The sequence below is a fragment of the Acinonyx jubatus genome, chromosome C2 (assembly GCF_027475565.1).
Source record: "Acinonyx jubatus isolate Ajub_Pintada_27869175 chromosome C2, VMU_Ajub_asm_v1.0, whole genome shotgun sequence".
In the NCBI taxonomy this organism is placed as follows: Eukaryota; Metazoa; Chordata; class Mammalia; order Carnivora; family Felidae; genus Acinonyx; species Acinonyx jubatus.
Genome location: NC_069384.1, coordinates 70,339,028 through 70,358,434, shown reverse-complemented (window position 1 = coordinate 70,358,434; position 19,407 = coordinate 70,339,028). Strand labels below are relative to the sequence as shown.

Genomic DNA, 19,407 nt, shown 5'->3' with positions numbered 1-19,407 from the left:
ATAATCATGTGTCTAAAAAGTATTTCTCTGCCCAAGGTAGCTTCTAAGAGAAAATCAGTAACAGTTTTGGACTCAGTGAGGAGCATATAGTCCCTGAAAAGTTCTCCAGAGATGGAAAGTGTTGAGCTTATCTTTAGCTTGAACTTGTCTTTACTGTGGTCTTTGCTCATGTTACTACTATGTACCCAAACCTCATTAGAAGAAATGGCTCTGTGGGCCCTCAGTCCAGATCTCCCAACTCATGAGCTCTTCAGTAGCCTCTTAGATCCCTTACCTTTTCCAGGTCTGCACAGCTTCCAAAGTCTTGTTCAGACAGATAGCTGATGAGGGACTGTCCTTCTGATGGTCTTCGGAACATGCCCTCCCCTGAGCACAGATATTGACCACCCTCTGTGGGAAAATGGAATGTGCATGTGAAAAACTCTGACTTAGAAAGTGAATCTGTAACAGACAAGCTTCTCTGAGAAGTCTGATGATTTTACCACTAAAGATGCGCCCAAGTTTTCCCAGGTTAACAGGCTGGAAAGAAGAGGTCTACCTTCTAAAGGAATTTCTCTGAATCTCAGAATCCCAGACCACTAAGCCTCTTGGTTAAAGAATAGTAGAATAAGAGAAGAGAGCCCAGAGACAATCCTTTTACCATCAAAATTTAAAGAAGAGATACTTGCCCTCCTACCCTACAAAAAACCCTAAAAACCTGTGCTGAGAATCAGACAAGGAAACAAATAGATAAGCTCCTCCCGTGGAGCTTATCTTCTCATAATTCAGCCCCAACACTCACAGGCCTCTTTTCAAGGTCCCTCTCTCACCCACTCAGAGAGCCATTCCATTTGGATCAACAGACATTCATGGTGATAACACCCACAGCATACAAGAGGGTGGGACCCCTAAGTCAGAAAGGAGCAAGAAAAATGGCGAGGCAGTGTGATTTCTAGCATGGGGGCTGGAAATGATGATAGGAAGGGTGAGACTGTATGGTGTGTACCCTCCCCAGAGCTGACGTGAGCTAGACAGCTCAGACCTTAGCAGGCACAAGGGGAGAGCAGAGAAAAGACACAGCTGCAGCCCTGGCCTTCCTAGTGCTCACTTACCATACTCCATGTACAGAGAGCTGGGTGTGCTGACTTCACTGCTTTGGCCAGAGTAGGGCAAGGGACCTCTCAACTTCGACTTATCATTGCAGGATTCTAGTGTCAGTGACCACCAGGGAGTAAAAACACACATACGAGGTGAGCAACAGATACATTCCCAACTTCGGAGTTTCAGTATTTAACTGCTCCCATTCCCAATGCCCTCCCAAACAGGAGAGAGATGGCGCAGCAACAGGGAACGGTCCAAGAATGCAGGAACACATGGAGGAAGGGAGATGGGGAGTCAGTATCTTCTAAGAGGAAAAGAGAAAACATAACCCAAGATGCAGCAACACAAAGGTGGAAAGAATCAAATCAAAGTAGACTCATGAATTCAGTTCTTTGTTCTTCCATCTTCTTACCAAATGTTCTAGGAATATTGGCCAATTTCTATCCTCTTGATAAAAACCAATGTAGATAACAGTCCTCACATGGTAAAACAAAGATAAGCACACTGAAACTTCTCTGAAACCTTGACACTGCGCTCTTAAACAATCTCAGAATGGTCACACTAGGGAAATACTAGGATATGGCCTCTCTTGAACCTGAAATGAACTTGAAAGTTGTCACACCTACAAATTTAATTCACTTCTCAATCAGCTGAAAAAAAAAATAAAATCCAGCAACGTCCTTCAAGGAGGCATCAAGACAATGCTAGAGAAGCCAAGGACAATGGCCCTGTATCCAAAGGGATCAGCCACAGGGCTATAGGGCCAGCCTTATTGGAGAAGAAAAGGAAAGGTTTAAAGAGAAGCCTGGCAAAGTAGGAAGCGGCTGGCTGGGTAGAAGTTTTTAAGGAACGATGAGAGTTGGGAGTAGAGAAATAGTAGTAGGCAGGGCTCGTAGGAAATGAGAAACTGATATTCTCCCAAGGAAAACACAAAATTCCCACTGCTACAGAAGGAAGGGCAGGCAGAAAAGCAGGTGGATGCCTGAGAAATGAGCAGGATGCTCTGGGAGAGTGAATGACTGAGCCGCAGCCAACCATTTCCCCCCACAGAGGGTGCCAACTTGTCAGCTGCTCCTCTCATTAAAAAAAATGCTACTCTGTGATAAGAGATAACTGTTTTCCTTGGGTCTCAAAGATTTCTACTGGTCCCTGCAGTGAGCTCTCCTCCTCACTACTGATCTAAAGACAAACCAGCAGTCACCATGATGCCTTGGTTAAGAAACTATGACTCAGATGGGACCTCCTTTAAGGTCCCCAGTCAAAGTAAGTGCACAACACAAACTCCAACACCAGTGTGCTATTCCTTTACAACATGTGCAGGCCGTCCAGCCTTTGCTTACTGAGCTCACTGCTTCCTGATGCTGCCCATTCAAATGAACAACTCTTAATTCTTAGATTTCCTCACACTCACTTGAAATCTGTCTTCTTACAATTTCTCGTCTCCTTAAAAATAACAATGCTCTTCTAAACGGTGGTCCTGTCAACTTCCTCCTCTTTAACCTTCTCTTTTCCAAGCTTACATACTCAGTGGCTTCCTCCATTAGCAGGAGGCCACCATTTTCAGTCCTCCCTCACCACTCTGTCTGGCAAACACACTCTACTGTTAATATCTCCATAAACCCAGAATTTAACACAATATTCATCTTCAATATCACCGTGAAAACCAAAGTCAGTAGAAAAAAACCTGTAAAATGGCTGGAATGGTGGTGGGTGGGACTTACAGAGGAAGGAAAATAGGTGAAAGAAAAAGGAAATGGGACTCTGGGAGAGGCAAAAAGCATGCATCCACATCCAAGACCACAGAAGGGGGGAAAAAGACATTCTGGTGTTAATTCAAGGAAAATAAAGTAATCCACAGTAAGTACTCAGTTATAAGAAAAATTCTGTCACTGATTCATCATGATGCCTTAGACAAAGAGCGGGCTTCAGTTTCACCTTCAGGATTGATAAATTTTGACTCCACCTCCCAGAAGCTATTGGGAGACTAAATGAGGCATCTGGAAGTCATGGGCAATAAACATATTATGCAAAATATCGGTGCCATTTTAGAGACGGGTCCAAGAATCATAGCAGGACTGGCCAGACTAGCCAGACTTGATTTGACACCAGAATGGAAAAGGAGGTTCTGAACTAAGCAAGATGGTCACAGAGGAGGAGGAGGAGGTGGCAGACAGAAAGGAGGACTGGCTCCCAAACCTGCAATGGGATCTTCAACTATAATGGTGATATTCCTGGGGCCTCCTGTATGTAGACAGACAGGTGCAGAGGAGAGTCCAAAGAGAGGAAATGAGAACAGAGAGAGTGAGAAAAAGAGTGTCCTTTTATCTAGCGGAGGTAGGGACCTAACTCCCAAGAGGGAACCCTGGTGCTGAAGTACTCAGCTACTGAACCATAGTAGCTGACTCATACAAGAATCTACACACGACCCCCTCTCCCTCAGACCCTTTTGCTTAGGTTTTCTCTGCTCCCCTTCCCAATGCAGGTTACCATGGTTTCTGGAATCCACATGGATTCAAGAATGGGGGCAGGGAAGCATCCCACGCTCAAAGACCAGTGGCCTGGAGTACAGTAGACAGCAGGCCAGCAGCAGGAGATGTGAAGCGAGGCGCTAACCCTAATACTCTTCACATCTAAGAAAGCTTGTGGGAAGACAGGCTTTGATTTGGATTTTTTTTTTTCCTGAAGAGTTCCAATAAGCAGAACTGCATCTTGAGTAGAAAATGGAAAAAAAAGTTTGTCACTCAGAAGTTTTGGATGAGGGCCTCAGCTCTCACCTTTCTAGAAATTACAAAGAGAAATCAATGGCAGCTCCAGTTGCTAAAGGAAATCTTCCTCTTTTGCTTTTTCAAAATTTTCTATATTTTATTTTTATATTTTATTTCTGGGGTTTTCCTACCCAGAACTGGCTTTGAGCACAGAGATCCATCTTATACTTGCTGTTATGGAGACTCTCCTACAAATGAAACCCAACCAAAGCCTGCCAAACACTAACAACCCATGACAGAAGATGGCAGGGAGATGGCAAAAGCAGTGAGCCCCACCTCTCTCGAGCCAAGGCTGTGCTCTGCTTAGCAGCTGCTATTTGTGTGAGGGAGGGCCCAATGGCCAGGGCCCCTCAACTGATGGCCTTCCAACCTGAATTAGTGATGCAATGGCCAGCCCCACCTACTTGTTTCCTAGATCACATCATCCCACACTCACCATATCCCTAGTTTTAATGAGGAAACCCCAATATCACTTAGCCTCTCTCGTACTAGTATGACACCTAACCAAACTTCTCAGGAATCACAGAAAGGGGAGGAATTTAATGGGATTATTTTTAAAGCTCATTAGTAATTCCCCTCTGCCAGAGAGAAACATTAAAAACTCAAACTGTAACAAGCCACACTATCCTCTGATGCTAAGGAACTGGTGAAAGAATTCAGGAAAACATTTACTAGTTAGCAAGGTATAAAGGAACAAATATAAATATTCTCCGATTTCTTGGGTATTCATATAACATTATAAACTTCTCTCTTTCATTATAAGCAGGATACCCATCATGTCATCAGAAACATAAGTCACTAACTAGGGACTGGTGACTATCATTACCTGGGGCTCCTCTGGAGGCAATGTTGGTATCCGAATGGGACCGAGTATGGCTCTTCTTTGTTCCACTGGTAACAGTGAACGTCTGCCCCTCTGAGAAGCTGGACCTGCGAAGGACACCGGACAGCTGGCTCTGCCCACCTCCCTCCTGCTCGCCTAGAGAAGAAGCAGCAGAGTCTGGCTTCTGCGAGCTGCTGGAGGAGAACAAGTTGGAGCTGCTGCTCTCAGCATTGCTGCTCTGACTCTGACAGCTGGCGGTCCGGCCTCGGGGGTCCAGGTTGCCGATGGCTAAGTACTCGGGCCCCTCACTGGCATCACTTGGGGAATTATTCTGGCTGCTGACCCAGGATGCTTCTAGGGGGCTGGTCAGTGTGCTAGAGCTCATCTCATTTGGAGTTGAGGGGGAATCCCTGGCTAACGTAGAGGCTGGAAGCAGTGAGGCTTGGCTAGGTTGATCCTGTGCTGGTGAGCCGTGCTCTCTGCTTTCCTGAGGTTTCCGGGGAGGGCCAGAGAGTGAAAAGGAAGTCGATCTTCTTTCTAGGATATAAAAAGGGAAGAAAAAGGTGAGCTGGAAATCTTTGGTATATATGAAAGGCTTCTCTACAACTAAGGACCTACCTCCCTATCATTACTGGGTGCCCAGTACCACCTCAGAAAAGGTTCGTCATGTGAGGTAAGCAAAACTTTTTTTTTTTAATTTTATTTTTTAAAATTTATATCCAAATTAGTTAGCATATAGTGCAACAATGATTTCAGGAGTAGATTCCTTAGTGCCCCTTACCCATTTAGCCCATCCCCCCTCCCACAACCCCTCCAGTAACCCTCAGTTTCTTCTCCATATTTATGAGTCTCTTCTGTTAACAAAACTTATTTAGAAGGAAGTAAACCAGGTAAGGTAAGATAAGAGCATGTGCTCTTGATACAGTAGCTTCATTGTTTATTGGTGTTCATTCCTCATCTGTAAAATGGGCAATAATAACACCTACTGCATAGGACTATTTTGAGGATCAAATGAAATAATATATATAAATATAACAGAGCCTGGTACACAGTTGGTGCTCAGGAAGTGTTAGCTATTATTATTGAAATGTCTTCTTGGCAACGTGGATTGAAATCCAGGGGAATCTAGGGGCGCCTGGGTGGCGCAGTCGGTTAAGCGTCCGACTTCAGCCAGGTCACGATCTCGTGGTCCGTGAGTTCGAGCCCCGCGTCAGGCTCTGGGCTGATGGCTCAGAGCCTGGAGCCTGTTTCCGATTCTGTGTCTCCCTCTCTCTCTGACCCTCCCCCGTTCATGCTCTGTCTCTCTCTGTCCCAAAAATAAATAAACGTTGAAAAAAAAAAAATTAAAAAAAAAAAAAAAAGAAATCCAGGGGAATCTAAAAACATCTCTTTCCTCTGTTACTTTAATGATTCCATTGAATTATCTTAGACTGGTCGCTATATAACTTTTTAAGATGTCCTTTATCAAGACATGAAATATGACGAACTGCACCAAGCCAAAGCTCTAGCTACACCTTTCCTGTTTGCACCCACAAAATCCTCTACTTGCTCCGGGGCTCGGCATATATGTCATGATTACCCTTCCTGCCCCCGTACCTGAGCTGTGGCTGGGTGTGGACTGGTGGAGGCTGGAGAAGGACCCGAAGTAGGAATGCTGAGCATAGCTGGTTGGAGGAGTGTACGTGGAACCAGGCAGAGCTGTCAGGCTCTGGCTCTTTGTTACCAGCAGCGGGCTCTCATGCTTTCTGGCAAACTACAAAAAAAAACCACATGTTGGAGTCCAGGACAGAGGCCCTCAGAGAAGGAGCACTCAGCACTATAGTAATGCTGGTGGAAGCTGACCTTTGGCCGCAGGCCTGAAATGCAGCCAGAGCCTGTAGATATGGCATACCACTCTATTGCTCTATTACAGCATGCAATTTTGAAAACCTAGAAGTCCTGCCATACACCACAGCTTCTGAAACTGGAGTCCTAGATGGGACACCCGGAGGGCTTTATCTTAGTAGCAGCATAACAAAATTCTTAAGACTATGCACATAGAGTCAGAAATCAGACATATCAGGGTTCATATCATATAAACTTTGAGCAAGTGACTTATCTACTCTGTCCCTCAGTTGGTCTCCTTTATAAAATGAGATTAATGCCTACCTTATAGAGCTGTGAGAATTAAATAAGATGGTGCATGTATGGTGCCTGGCACCAAGCCGGGTACTGGTAACTAAGAATCACAATTTAAAACCAAGAGGGCCACCTGGATAGCCTAGTCGGTTAAGCATCCAACTCTTGATTTCGTCTCCACTCATGATCTTGCAGTCCGTGGGTTCAAGCCCCTCATCAGGCTCTGTGCTGACAGTGTGGAGCCTGCTTGGGATTCTCTCTCTCCCTCTCTCTCTGCCTCTCCCCTGCTCACACTCTGATTTTCTCTCTCTCTCTCTCTCTCTCAAAAATAAATAACCATTAAAAAAAGCTTTTTTAATAAAAAGCTTTTAGTGGTTCCACTAATTTCATTAAAAAAAGCTTTTTTAATAAAGCTTTTTTAAATTTTTATTTATTTTTGAGAGAGAGAGAGAGAGTGAGTGCATGTGAGCAGGGGAGGGGCAGAGAGAGAGGGAGACACAGAATCTGAAGCAGGCTCCAGGCTCTGAGTTGTCAGCACAGAGCCCGACACGGGGCTCGAACCCACAAACCACGAGATCATGACCTGAGCCAAAGTCAGGCGCTTAACTGACTGAGCCACCCAGGCTCTCCAAACTTAAAAACTTTTTTTAATGTTTATTTATCTTTGAGAAAAAGAGAGAGACAGAGCATCATTGGGGGAGGGGCAGAAAGAGCCGGAGACACAGAATCTGAAGCAGGGTCCAGGCTCCGAGCTATCAGCACACAGCCCAACAAAAGGCTCAAACCCTTCCAACCATGAGATCATGACCTGGGCTGAAGTCAGATGCTTAACCGACTAAGCCACCCAAGCGCCCCTCAAAATATATAAACTTAAAAAAAAAATAAAGAAATTTAAAACTAAGAGAGATAGGGGATCCCTCCCAAAAAGAAGTAGGGCCTACGATTCCATTCTAACTGAGGCACTGATATTAGTGATAGGGCAAGTGAATCAAAGGGTTAACAATAAAAAACAAAACTATCTTTATACTTCAAGGACAAAAATGATCCTGTGTAACACCAGGTCATACTAGTTCTGACACTATAAATCCTACTCCTGATTCAAAATCATCCTCTTCCCCTCAGCTTGTCAAGCCTACCCTTCAGGACATGCTTACTCAGACTAAGGATTTTTTTTAAAGGGTTTAAAAAATAGACATCTCCCGGGGAGCCTGGGTGGCTCAGTTGGTTAAGTGTCTGACTTCAGCCAGAGTAGGTCATGATCTCATGGTTCATGAGTTCAAGCCCTGTGTTAGGCTCTGCACTGACAGCTCAGAGCCTGGAGCCTGCTTCAGATTCTGTGTCTCTCTCTCTGCCCCTCCCTTGTTTGTGCTCTGTCTCTCTCTCTCTGTCTCAAAAATAAATAAACATCAAAGAAAAAAAAAAAAGACACGTCCCTCCTTAAACAGACCTAAGCTTAGACTTTTTACTTCAATAAATACTTAACAGTACCTCCCCTTCTTCTTGAAGTATTTTTTTTTTTCCTAATGAAAGACTTTTAGTTCACAACTGCCTAAGCAAAGAAGCAGTTTGCTACAGAGAGTTTTACCATGATGAGGTCCAGGGGCCCAGCACAGACAGTGATAACTCCTTGCCCCCTTACCATAGATGCATCAATTTGAGCCAGGAGGCGGGGGTTGTTCTGTTCCACTGCTTCCAGACATTGGAGCATGGCCGTGACGTGGGCGTTGCTTAGCAGGAAAGCAGTATCTGGGGAGAGAAGAGCTACTGCTGTGATGGAGCCCAACAGGGGGAACTTTAGCTTCCCTGTACAGCCTGGGAGGGGCTCAGGGAAGGAAGGAGACAAAAGGTAAAAATGACCTAAGGAGAATCATACCACTACAAAGAGAAGGAGAATCAGTGACAAAGTATAGTAACTACTACACTACTACAAATAGGCTAAGTGACATGCTGTATAATAGAGAGGATACAACAAGAGGCTTCAAAGTCATAAAGTCCCAGATTTGAATCCTGGCTCTAGGTGACTTTGGCCAAGTCACCTAATCTCCTCGGGCTCTGCTTCTCTGATTGGAAAACAGAGGTATTAATACCCAGGTCTTGGGGCTATTGGGAAGATCAGATGTATAAAAAGCATGTAATGGTGATTGGCACACAGAAACTCCGTAAATGGGGGTTTTTCTCATCGGTTTGTGTATATGGAGGTAGGGGAATACCTTAGCATAAAGTCTGATTGTGTTTTACACAGGAGGTGAGAGAGAAGACTGGATGTGTGTCTTTGTTGAGAATCTCTATTGGCACCAAGTGAAAGTATGGGGCTCTGGGGTGAGAGTCAGTCTGTAAAGGAAGAGTAAAGTGGAAGAGATGAAGAAGTATATGCAACAATCCTGGCTAAGTGACCTCCACCTACCTGTGTAGAATTTTCTGATATATTGTCTATCCCCAAGCAGAGGTCGGAGCTGGGCTGAGAGACAGTGGCACTGCAAGCTATGCTGCAGCCACAACTTTGCAACAGCATGCTCACTCACACCTTCGGTGCTGCTCTGGCCATTCTCGTGCAAGCTGATGAACTGGGAGGCAAAGAGGCGTGAGTCAAAACATGCATCCTGGTAAAGACAGCAAGACTGAGGCCTAATGACCTGAGAACCAAATTGAGAAAGGGAAGAGGAGGCAATCAGAGATATTTTTCCTCCAGCTAGTATTTAGAGGTTACTGAAGGAGAAGCGGGAATGAAGGGATTAGTGGTTCCACTGCTGATTGGGCCACTGCAGAGGGACTAAGCAGTTAAGACCTGATATGCAGCTCCAGGAGAGGACAAAGCTGCTATATCTGTCTCTTTATGTTCTAACTCCAAAGAGACATGATCCTGTGGTACTCTGAGGAGGGATAAACTTGACCTCTTGGCTTCTTTCACAGAGTCTTCCATTTTAGGTGGCCTCTAGAAAATAATGCACAAAAACCTGGGGGAAAGGATCTGGGAAGACACCACCTAAGATTCTCCACCAAAGAGAAGCCATCTGAGTGTCTCTTTCTGGCTGTAGTCACAGCATTCTCTATTTGGAACCTCCTTCTATTTGACTATTTCTAAAAGCAAGGTCTGGGGTGCCTGGATGGCTCAGCCAGTTAAATGTCTGACTTTGGCTCAGGTCGTGATCTCACAGTTTGTGAGTTTGAGCCCCGCATCACACTCTGTGCTGACAGCTCAAAGCCTGGAGCCTGCTTCAGATTCTGTGTCTCCCTCTCTCTCTACCCCTCCCCCGCTCATGCTCTCTCTTTTCTCTCTCAAAAATAAATACAAACATTAAAAAAATAATAATAATAATAAATAAACAAAAGCAAGGACTCATAGCCCAGGTTCAGTGCAAAACATGTATGGATGGCAATTTCAGGCAGCTTCCAAGAAGAAATGACTATGGCAATCAATATATTTTAGAAAAGGAAGTTAGCTGGGGTGAGAGGGAGTGGTGGCAAGAAAAATAAAGTGAGAAGGACAAAGAAAATCCACATAAGAAAAACCACTGGGCTCTGGCCTTTTCTTCACAAAAAGGGCCAGTCTGACATCTTGTGATTTGGTTCCCTGATCATTTAAAAACAAATTACTTCTCCTGACATCATCTCAGTGATGAACCTGCAGTAGGTGGGATATACATGAAATAAGATTGCCAGCTATTAACAGATACTGAAGATGAGTAATGGATATTTCAGGGTTCATTACGCTTTTCTCATTAATTTTGTATGTATTTGAGATTTTCCATACTGAAGAGTTAAATAAATAGATACGTACATTTGGCAGTGACTGACTGGAGCTAGCTGTGTAACTCTGGCCAAGTCACTAAACTCCATGAGCTGTTTCCCTACTTGGAAATGAAGGGTACTATGTTGAGCTAAGAGGTCAGGAGAGTAAAGTCCTACAATGGTAGCTAAAGCTGTTGTTCAGGAACACGTTCGGCTTTATTTGACGCTGGCCTCCAGAAATCTCCATTTCTTTCCAACTGATGGCTCCTCTTCTCCTCACATAGTTATCAGCATCTCAGTCCTGCTTCCCCAACTACTTCAGGGAATCTCTTGCCATTTTCCTAGGATTTTGAACAGCTTCATTCTCATCCTAATACGCAGATCTTTTGAAGATAACAAAACTTTTTCATCTCTTCCCCAGAGTACAGAAAAAGGCCTGGAGCAATGTATTTGTAAGGTTTATTATTTTTTTTAAGTAAACAATCCTCCCCTCGAGCCCTCCAGATTAGTCTTACAGGCATAGTTTCCTTTCCTCAGTTAATAGGAAACTTAACACACGCCATCTTTCTAGCCTAGGAGACTCTCCAGACAGAACATCAAACAACAGGGCCCTGCAGTTACTTTTCACTTCTTACCTTCTCCACGTGAAGGGCTGAGTGCGGACTGAGCCATCGGATGTCCTTCACAAATTGCCAGTAGTCAGTCTGGCGGCAACACACCTCCTATGGGAACATACAAGGTGAAGAAATCTACCATTTTAGACCAATTCAAAGAGAGGGCGAGGGGGAGAGCATAAGCTTCCCTTACCTCAACAAAGGTTCTTAACAACAATCAAAAGGATATATACTCATGTTCACCCTTTTTAAGGATAATTGTTAAAAACTGTTTTAACTGTTCTTTTGAACTGGTAATGCATGCATGTGATAGAGAAGGTTATACAATGAAAATAATCTGATCTCTCCCTCATCTCTCCACCACTGAAGCCCTCGAAGGTAAATCTTTTTTTTTTTTTTTTTTTTGGAAAGAGCTGTTAATCACTTTTTATTCAGGAGAATCCATAAATCAAAATCTATGATCATATACATCTGTGGATACTACTAACACTTCGAAGGTAAATCTTAAAATTGGTGAAGAGTTATTCGTTAAAAGGCAGAGACAGATGTCTTTAGTTCCTACTGCAAAATCAGGTAAGGAAAGACCTGCTTTTCCCATGCTTCCAAGGTCAGGGAGTCAAAGAAATGAGCAATTCTAGATAAAATAGTCTCACACTGGAGGAGGTCTGAACATGATAGCAAAATGTTTACACTAAGAAAATCTAATTCTTATTTTTGGGGAATCCTTTCTGAGATGACTGGGCACAGGTTAAAACTGAAATCTAAATAACTTAGAGATACAGAACTAGTACAAACATTAAGAGACAGACCAACCAATGGAACAAAATAAACAGCCTAGAAAGAATCCTTAAATCAGATCTTAATATGTGACTCAAGAATCATCTCAGGACGCCTGGGTGGCTCAGTCGGTTAAGCTTCCTTCTGACTTCGTCTCAGGTCATGATCTCACAGTCCGTGAGTTCGAGTGCTGCATCGGGCTCTGTGCTAACACCTCAGAGCCTGGAGCCTGCTTCGGATTCTGTGTCTCCCTCTCTCTCTGACCCTCCCCCATTCATGCTCTGTCTCTCTCTGTCTCAAAAATAAACATTAAAAAAAAAAAAAGAATCATCTCAAATGTCAGTGGCTTTCTCACCTACACTGGGAAGGTAAAAGTGAGAATTAGAAGTGTCAGGTGTCAGATGTACAGACTTTTTTGCCAACTAGAATCATGAAGACCTTTAATATTTTGGTAGCAGTGTGGCAGTGTTTCTGATCTCTGCTCTGTGGCTTAGTGGACACTGAGTGGCCAGGGTGGTCAATAGTGGGATATCAAATCCAGCACATTTCCTGGTTATGTCATATCTATGTGAATAGCATCTAAACTTGGTTTCCTTTTTTTAGGCAAAACTCTAGGCTAACTCAGAAATAAAATTGGGGACAACACTACAGATCTCGTGGACATTACAAAGGAATACTATAAACAACTCTATGCTCAGTGGCATGATAGCCTAGATGAAATGGATCAATTCCTTGAAAGACATGATCTACCAAATCTCACCAAGAAGAACTAGATAATTTGAGTAGGCCTATATCTACTTAAAAAAATGGAATCAACAATTAATAACCTTCCAAAACCAGAAGCACCAGGCCTAGATGGGTTCACTGGTGAGTTCTACTAAACATTTAATTATACCAATTCCTTATAATGCCTATAAGAAGATGGAAGCAGAAGAAAATACTTCCCCAAATCATTCTACAAGGCCAGAATTACCCTAATTTTCCAAAACCAGAAAAAAAAATCACAAGAAAACTATGGACCAATACCTCCCATGAACACAGATGCAAAAGTCCTCAACAAAACATTAGCAAATCAAATCCAACACTGTATAGAAAGAATTATACACTATAACAAAGTAAGATTTATCCCAGGTATGCAAGGCTAGTTTAACATTCCAAAATCAAGACTGGAATCCATCACATCAACAGCCAAATAAGAAAAATCACATGATCACATCAATAGATGCAGAAAAAGCATTTGACAAAGTCCAACACTCATTCATAATAAAAACTCTCAGTAAACTAGGAATTGAAGGTAACTTCCTCAAATTGATAAAAGAATATCTACAAAAACCTACAGGTGTCATCATACTTAATGGTGAGAAGCTCATAGCTTTCCCACTAAGATCGGAAACAAAGCAAGGATGTCCCCTCTCCCCACTACTTTTGACATCTTACTAAAGTCCTAGCTAGTGCACTAAGAAAAAAAAAAAGGAAATAAAAAGTATACATATTTGGAAGGAAGAAATAAAACTGTTTTTGTTCAAGATAACATGATCATCTAAGTAGAAAATTCTAAAGAATTAACCAAAAAAGTTCTTAGAACTAGTAGGTAATTATAGCAAGGTCACAGGATGCAAGGCTAATACCAAAAGTCAACCACTTTCCTATACATCAGCAATGAAAAGTGGAATTTGAAATTAAAAACATATTACCATTTACTCTAGCACTCCCCAAAATGAAATATGTACAAGATCTATATGAAGAAAACCTCAAAACACCGATGAAAAACAGCAAAGAACTAAGTAAATACAGAGATAATCCATGTTAATGGATATTAAGACAATACTGTCAAATGTCAGTTCTTTCTAACTAGAGCTATAGATTCAATGCAATCCAATCAAAATTCCAGCAAGTCATTTTGTGGATACCAACAGACTGATTCTAAAGTTTATATGGAGGGGGCACCTGGGGTGGCTCAGTTGGTTAAGCCTCCAACTCCGGATTTCAGCTCTGGCTGTGATCTCACGAACCATGAGATCAAGCCCCATTTGGGCTCTGCGACGACAATGAGGAGCCTGCTTGGGATTCTCTCTGTCTCCCTCTCTCTCTGCCTCTCCCCCACTTGTGCTCTCTCTTTTTCACTCTCAAAATAAACACATAAGCATTAAAAAATAATAATAATAAAGTTTATATGGAGAAGCAGAAGACCCAGAATAGCTAAAACAGTTTTGAAAGACAAGAGCAAAGGTTTTCTTCAAAAATGACTGACACTATCTGACTTCAAGACTTACAATAAAGGCACAGTAATCAAGGTAGTGGAGTATTGGCAAAAAAAAAAAAAAAAAAAGACAAATAGATCAGTGAAACAGAATAGAGAGCTCAGAGACAGATGCACATAGATAGAATAAACTAATCTTTGACGAGGGAGCAAAGGCGATACAATAGAGCAATGACAGTCTTTTCAACATGGTGCTAAAACACTGGACATTCACATGAAAAAAAAAATGAATCTAGATACAGACCTCACACCTGTCACAAAACTTAAGTTAAAATGAATCATAGATATAAATGTAAAATGCAAAACTATAAGTCTCCTAGAAGGTAACACAGGAGAAAACCTAGATGTCGCTGGGTATGGTGATGACTTTTTGATACAAAACCAAAAGTATGATCCATGAAACAAAGAACTGATAAGCTGGATTTCACTAAAATTAAAAACTTCTGCTCTATGACCAACAATGTCAAGAGAATGAGAAGAGAGACGACAAACTGGGAGAAAATATTTGCAATGGTCCATCTGATAAAGAAATGTTATCCAAAATATATGAAGAATTCTTAAGACACAACAATAAGAAAACAATCTGGGGCAACTGGGTGGCTCAGTCGGTTAAGTGTTTGACTTCGGCCTAGGTCATGATCTCAGCGTTCCCAAGTTTGAGTTCTGCATTGGGCTCTGTGCTGACAGCTCAGAGCCTGGAGCCTGTTTCAAATTCTCTCTCTTTCTCCCCCGCCTCCCCCACTTGCACTCTCTCTCTCTCAAAAATAAACATTTAAGAAAGAAAAAAGAAAAAAATGAAACAATCTGATTTTAAAAATGGGCCGAAGGCTTTAACAGACACCTCACCAAAGAAGATATACAGAGGACAAATAAGCACATGAAAAGACATACATTGTATGTCATTAGGGAGATGTAAATTAAAACAACACTATACCACTATACACCTATACTAGAACAGCCCAAATCCAGAACAATGCCAACATTAAATGCTAGTGAGGATATGGAACAAAAGGAACTCTCATTTATTGCTGGTGACAATGCAAAATGGTACAGCTACTTTGGAAGATAGTTTGATAGTTTCTTACAAACCTAAACACACTCTTACCATATGATCCAGCAATCATACTACTTGGTATTTACCCAGAGGAGCTGAAAATTTATGCCCAAACAAAAACTTCAATAAAAACTTGATGTCAAATTACATAGAGGCAAGACAACTTTCGAAGTTAAAGAGGAAAAAAACCCTAAAAATGTAGAAAGTTTTATACTCATATTCTAGGATCTTTAAATTGCTAGTCTAGCAGAAAGAAATTAAAACTGGAAGCCCTGTTTCATGTATTATGAGTGCAATTTATTCAGGAAAGATGATATGAAATTCCATCAGTGGATCCATGCTCCCAGAAAAGGTTTTGGTCCTATATCCAAGGACTGTTGAATAAATATAAATTTAGATGTTATAACATAACATAACATAACATAACATAACATAACATAACATAACATAAAATGTTTGAGTGACTCTTCAATCGCCCTCACTTAATCAATCATCTAATGATCCAGATCACATTGTATAAGAAGGCTTTTCCTGTCCTTATCGAAAAATTGATGTAGTGGTTAAGGGGTAAATAAAATGACAAAAGATGAGCACGGGGTGTTGTATGTAAGTGATGAACCACGGGAATCTACCCCAAAACCAAGAGCACACTTTACACACTGTATGTTAGCCAATTTGACAATTAAATTATATTTAAAAAATAATAATAATAAATAAAATCACAAATATTTGAATATTGGGGGGAAAATCAACAACCAACAAAACATACTGTACAAGTGAAGGACAATTCCTATCATAATGAAAAGCTACAATAATTAAAATTGAGCGGTGGTGGCAGACAAATAGAACAACAGACCATAATAAATAATCAGAAATAGATCTGTGTGCCAAGAGGATTAAGTATATTCAAAATAAATTACAGATGAAATGGTTTAAATGTAAAAAATTAAGCCATTAACAGAAGAAACCATCGAGAAACATTTTTAACAATGGTACAGTGGGAAGCCCTTTCAGAGCATCATACAGAGCCCAGAAGCCCTGAGAGAAATGATTAATCTGACTTACTAAAAATCAGATATTTCTGTATAGTAAAAAGCCTCCATATGAAATGGCAAAAAAACTAGGAAAAAAATATTTGTAACTCACATTACAGACAAAGGATTAATTCCATTAATGAATAAGGAACTCCTACAAATCCATAGGAAAAGAATCTGAGGAAAACGGGGCGGGGGGGGGGGTGGAGAGGGAGGGAATAGGAAAGGGTTCACGGAACAATAATGGTTCTCATAAACACTTTTCTTAATAAGAGGAATATAACTTTTCACCTATCATACTGGTGATAGTTTACAGTTTAATAACACCCTATATTGGCATGGATATGGAGAAATAAATACTCTTCTACATCGTTGGTGACATAACTTCCTGGAGAACAATTTAGCAATACCTATCAAAATTGAAATGTACATACCCTTTGGCCTAAAAATTCTACTTCTAGGAATATCCTACGGTAAAGGGCAAAATGACCTATACGCAAGGTTATTTGCTGTAGCACTGTTACTAACTGCAAATGATTGGAAGTAATCTAAAAGTCCATTACCAGGGGACCGGTTAAATAAATTATGGTACATACACACAATGGAATATTATAAAATGACAGCTGTAAAAAAGAAAAAGCACTTTATATAATGACTTGGAATGAATTACAAGACCTATCAAGGAAAAACCATGATGTAGAATAATAATTATAGCATGCTTTTATTTGTGTGAAAAATCAGGAGGTGTAGCAAAGAAAATTATTCATATTTTCTCTTATAAACATAAAAATTCTTTAGAAATAAACTGGTAAACAGAAGTTACCTAAAGCATTGAAAGGAAAGAAGATGTTTCACTGAATACAGTTTTATGCTTCTTGTGTTTTTAAGCATATAAGTGTATTGTTTATTTTAAAAATTAAATATTTTAAAGCAAGTTACAGAATGACATATATAGTACGGTCTTAATATTTTAAAAAGCACACAAATACATAGAAAAAAAGAAGAAGATCTATCAAAATGTTAAAGAGTGATTGTTATTAGTTGGTATTGAGGGTGATGTTTACTTTCTCCAAATTCTTTTTTGGTATTTTCCAAATTTTCAACAAATTAAAAACATATATTACTTATATATTCAGAAAAGAAAAATACACAGAAGTCTTTTCTGTTATTATTGTTATTTTTTAAATTGGGCTGCCTATATTGCCAAGAAAAGGTTTCTTCTTGGTGGTGGAAAAGAGGGGGATCTTTTTACTTCTCCTATTCAGCTGAGGAATCTTAGAGACTGAGTGTCTCCACATTTCTAAGCAGTAGAACAGAAATGATCAAATATTCCTTGCCTTATGGAAAAACTAAAAGGTAGCCCAGATGCAGGCTGTCAGGGAAAATGAGATACCTCTAAGAATATGGTCATGATATCATAGCTTTCCAAAGGCCCTGAGTGATTTAAAAAAATAAAGTTCACATTCCATAACACATCCTTTAAAAGCACAGAATAGATATGACCAGCATGAATCACTGTATCCCTTCCCCCTCTCCAAGGGCACAACACCCAGAATAGCTTCCTGATGACGCAGCAGCCAGAAGCCTTTGAAAGCCTTAATCTTTAGGGAGGAAATGAAAGGGAAAAATAAGTCCTTGACACAGACATTAATTGTTAGGTCTTCACAAGGCAGAACAAAGCAGCAGTGAAATTGGTATTGATCTTTTGGTTTTGATTCTTTCCATTAGAGCCTATAGTTGAAAAGTGTGTGTATGACAGATTTGCCTGGTTTGCTTTCACTAATTAACACTACTGCTATTTTGCAGATGACCATATACTTTAATATTTTTCATTTCGATGACCATATGCTCTCACAGATATCACTTATTAATAACTGTAACAAGATATGTTATTATTGGTTTGCATTTACCAAGCATCCTTCATTTGGAATTCCATTGACTTTACTATTTCATGAAATCGTTTTCTAAGAAAAAAGACATTTTCTTTTTCTGGCACAGATGGTAAAACAGTCTTGTAATATGGTAAAGTGATTACTCTAGATGACAATGTAAAATTAGTAATAGAACCAAGGAGAGAACCTTTTTGCTATCAAGATGCAAGTACTTAACCACTCACCAACTGCCACTGATCTAGTAGTTATTTTGGTCATCAGCCTGGGAAACTTGTATTGAGTTTTTGTAAAACATGTGGCATGATTCCCAAGTTTCTGGCTTGGGAGACCTGAGTGGCTAGCAATGCCACAAATCAGTGTTAAAAATAGGAGAAAGGGCAATCTCATGAGGAAAATAAGTTTGTTTTGGGTCATGCTGTGCTTAGCCTACAGGACAAAGAGCCAGATGATAATGTATAGCAGACAGCTTGTCTTATGGATCTGGAGTTCAGGAGAGGTGTCTGAGCTAGGGGTCTTTAGTACAAAGGTGATAGTTAACACAATGCAAGTGGATGAAGCTGTTTCAGGTAAACGTACAGAGTAAAAAGAGATAAGGACATAGGACAGAATCCCATTAAAAACTAAAACCCAAAAAGAAGAGATTCCAGGGAAAGAAACTAAGAAGGAATGGTCACAGGGGTAGCAGAAGGACTCTACGACATTAGAAGATAATAATGCTATACAAGTCATGGTGTGATGATGGTCAACAACGAAGAACACAAGACAGTGTTCAAAAGGGAAGAAATGTCCATGGATCTGGTAACATGGACATCATTTTACTTAAGCTTCAGTAGCAAGATCACCAGTTGTAAGGGCAAAAGCCAGATTGCAGTGGGTTATTTGTTTTATAAATTCCAGTCTTCATAACTATTTTTTATAGGACTACATGTAACTTGAAACTTAGGAAATAATTAATAAATGTTTCTTTAATTTTGTATGTGCCACAAACTGCACTAGGTAAATTTGTATGCTATTTCATTTAATCTTTCCATCAAACATGATACAAATAACATTATTCTCATTTTTATAGATGAGAAAAGCAAGCCTCAAAAAAATTATTACCTAACAGTTAAGATCAACTGTCAGCTTATGTTTTTTAAAGCTTTTCATGTATATTATCTCATTTAATTCTCACAATAATTCAATGAGGGAGGTATCAGTGTTACCTCATTTTACAAATGAGGAAACAGAGGCACAAAGAAATAACTTACCCAATACCACA

General features: G+C 40.6%; 1 protein-coding gene across 10 annotated transcripts in view; it reads right to left on the bottom strand.

The window, feature by feature from the left end:
- The window catches only part of RUBCN (rubicon autophagy regulator), a 68,952-nt gene that overhangs the window by 19,943 nt on the left and 29,602 nt on the right, over positions 1-19,407 (bottom strand). For 5 of the 10 annotated variants that reach the window (XM_053220981.1, XM_015081546.3, XM_015081550.3 and 2 more), the window contains exons 3-10: positions 11,151-11,237; positions 9,191-9,350; positions 8,426-8,532; positions 6,265-6,421; positions 4,672-5,205; positions 3,277-3,321; positions 1,092-1,187; positions 275-390 (exon numbers count right to left, since the gene is read on the bottom strand). In XM_053220981.1, coding sequence (XP_053076956.1) covers positions 275-390; positions 1,092-1,187; positions 3,277-3,321; positions 4,672-5,205; positions 6,265-6,421; positions 8,426-8,532; positions 9,191-9,350; positions 11,151-11,237 — 1,302 coding nt within the window. The remainder of the gene's footprint in view (positions 1-274; positions 391-1,091; positions 1,188-3,276; positions 3,322-4,671; positions 5,206-6,264; positions 6,422-8,425; positions 8,533-9,190; positions 9,351-11,150; positions 11,238-19,407) is intronic. The other 5 variants (XM_015081549.3, XM_053220980.1, XM_015081552.3 and 2 more) reach the window with 2 other exon arrangements.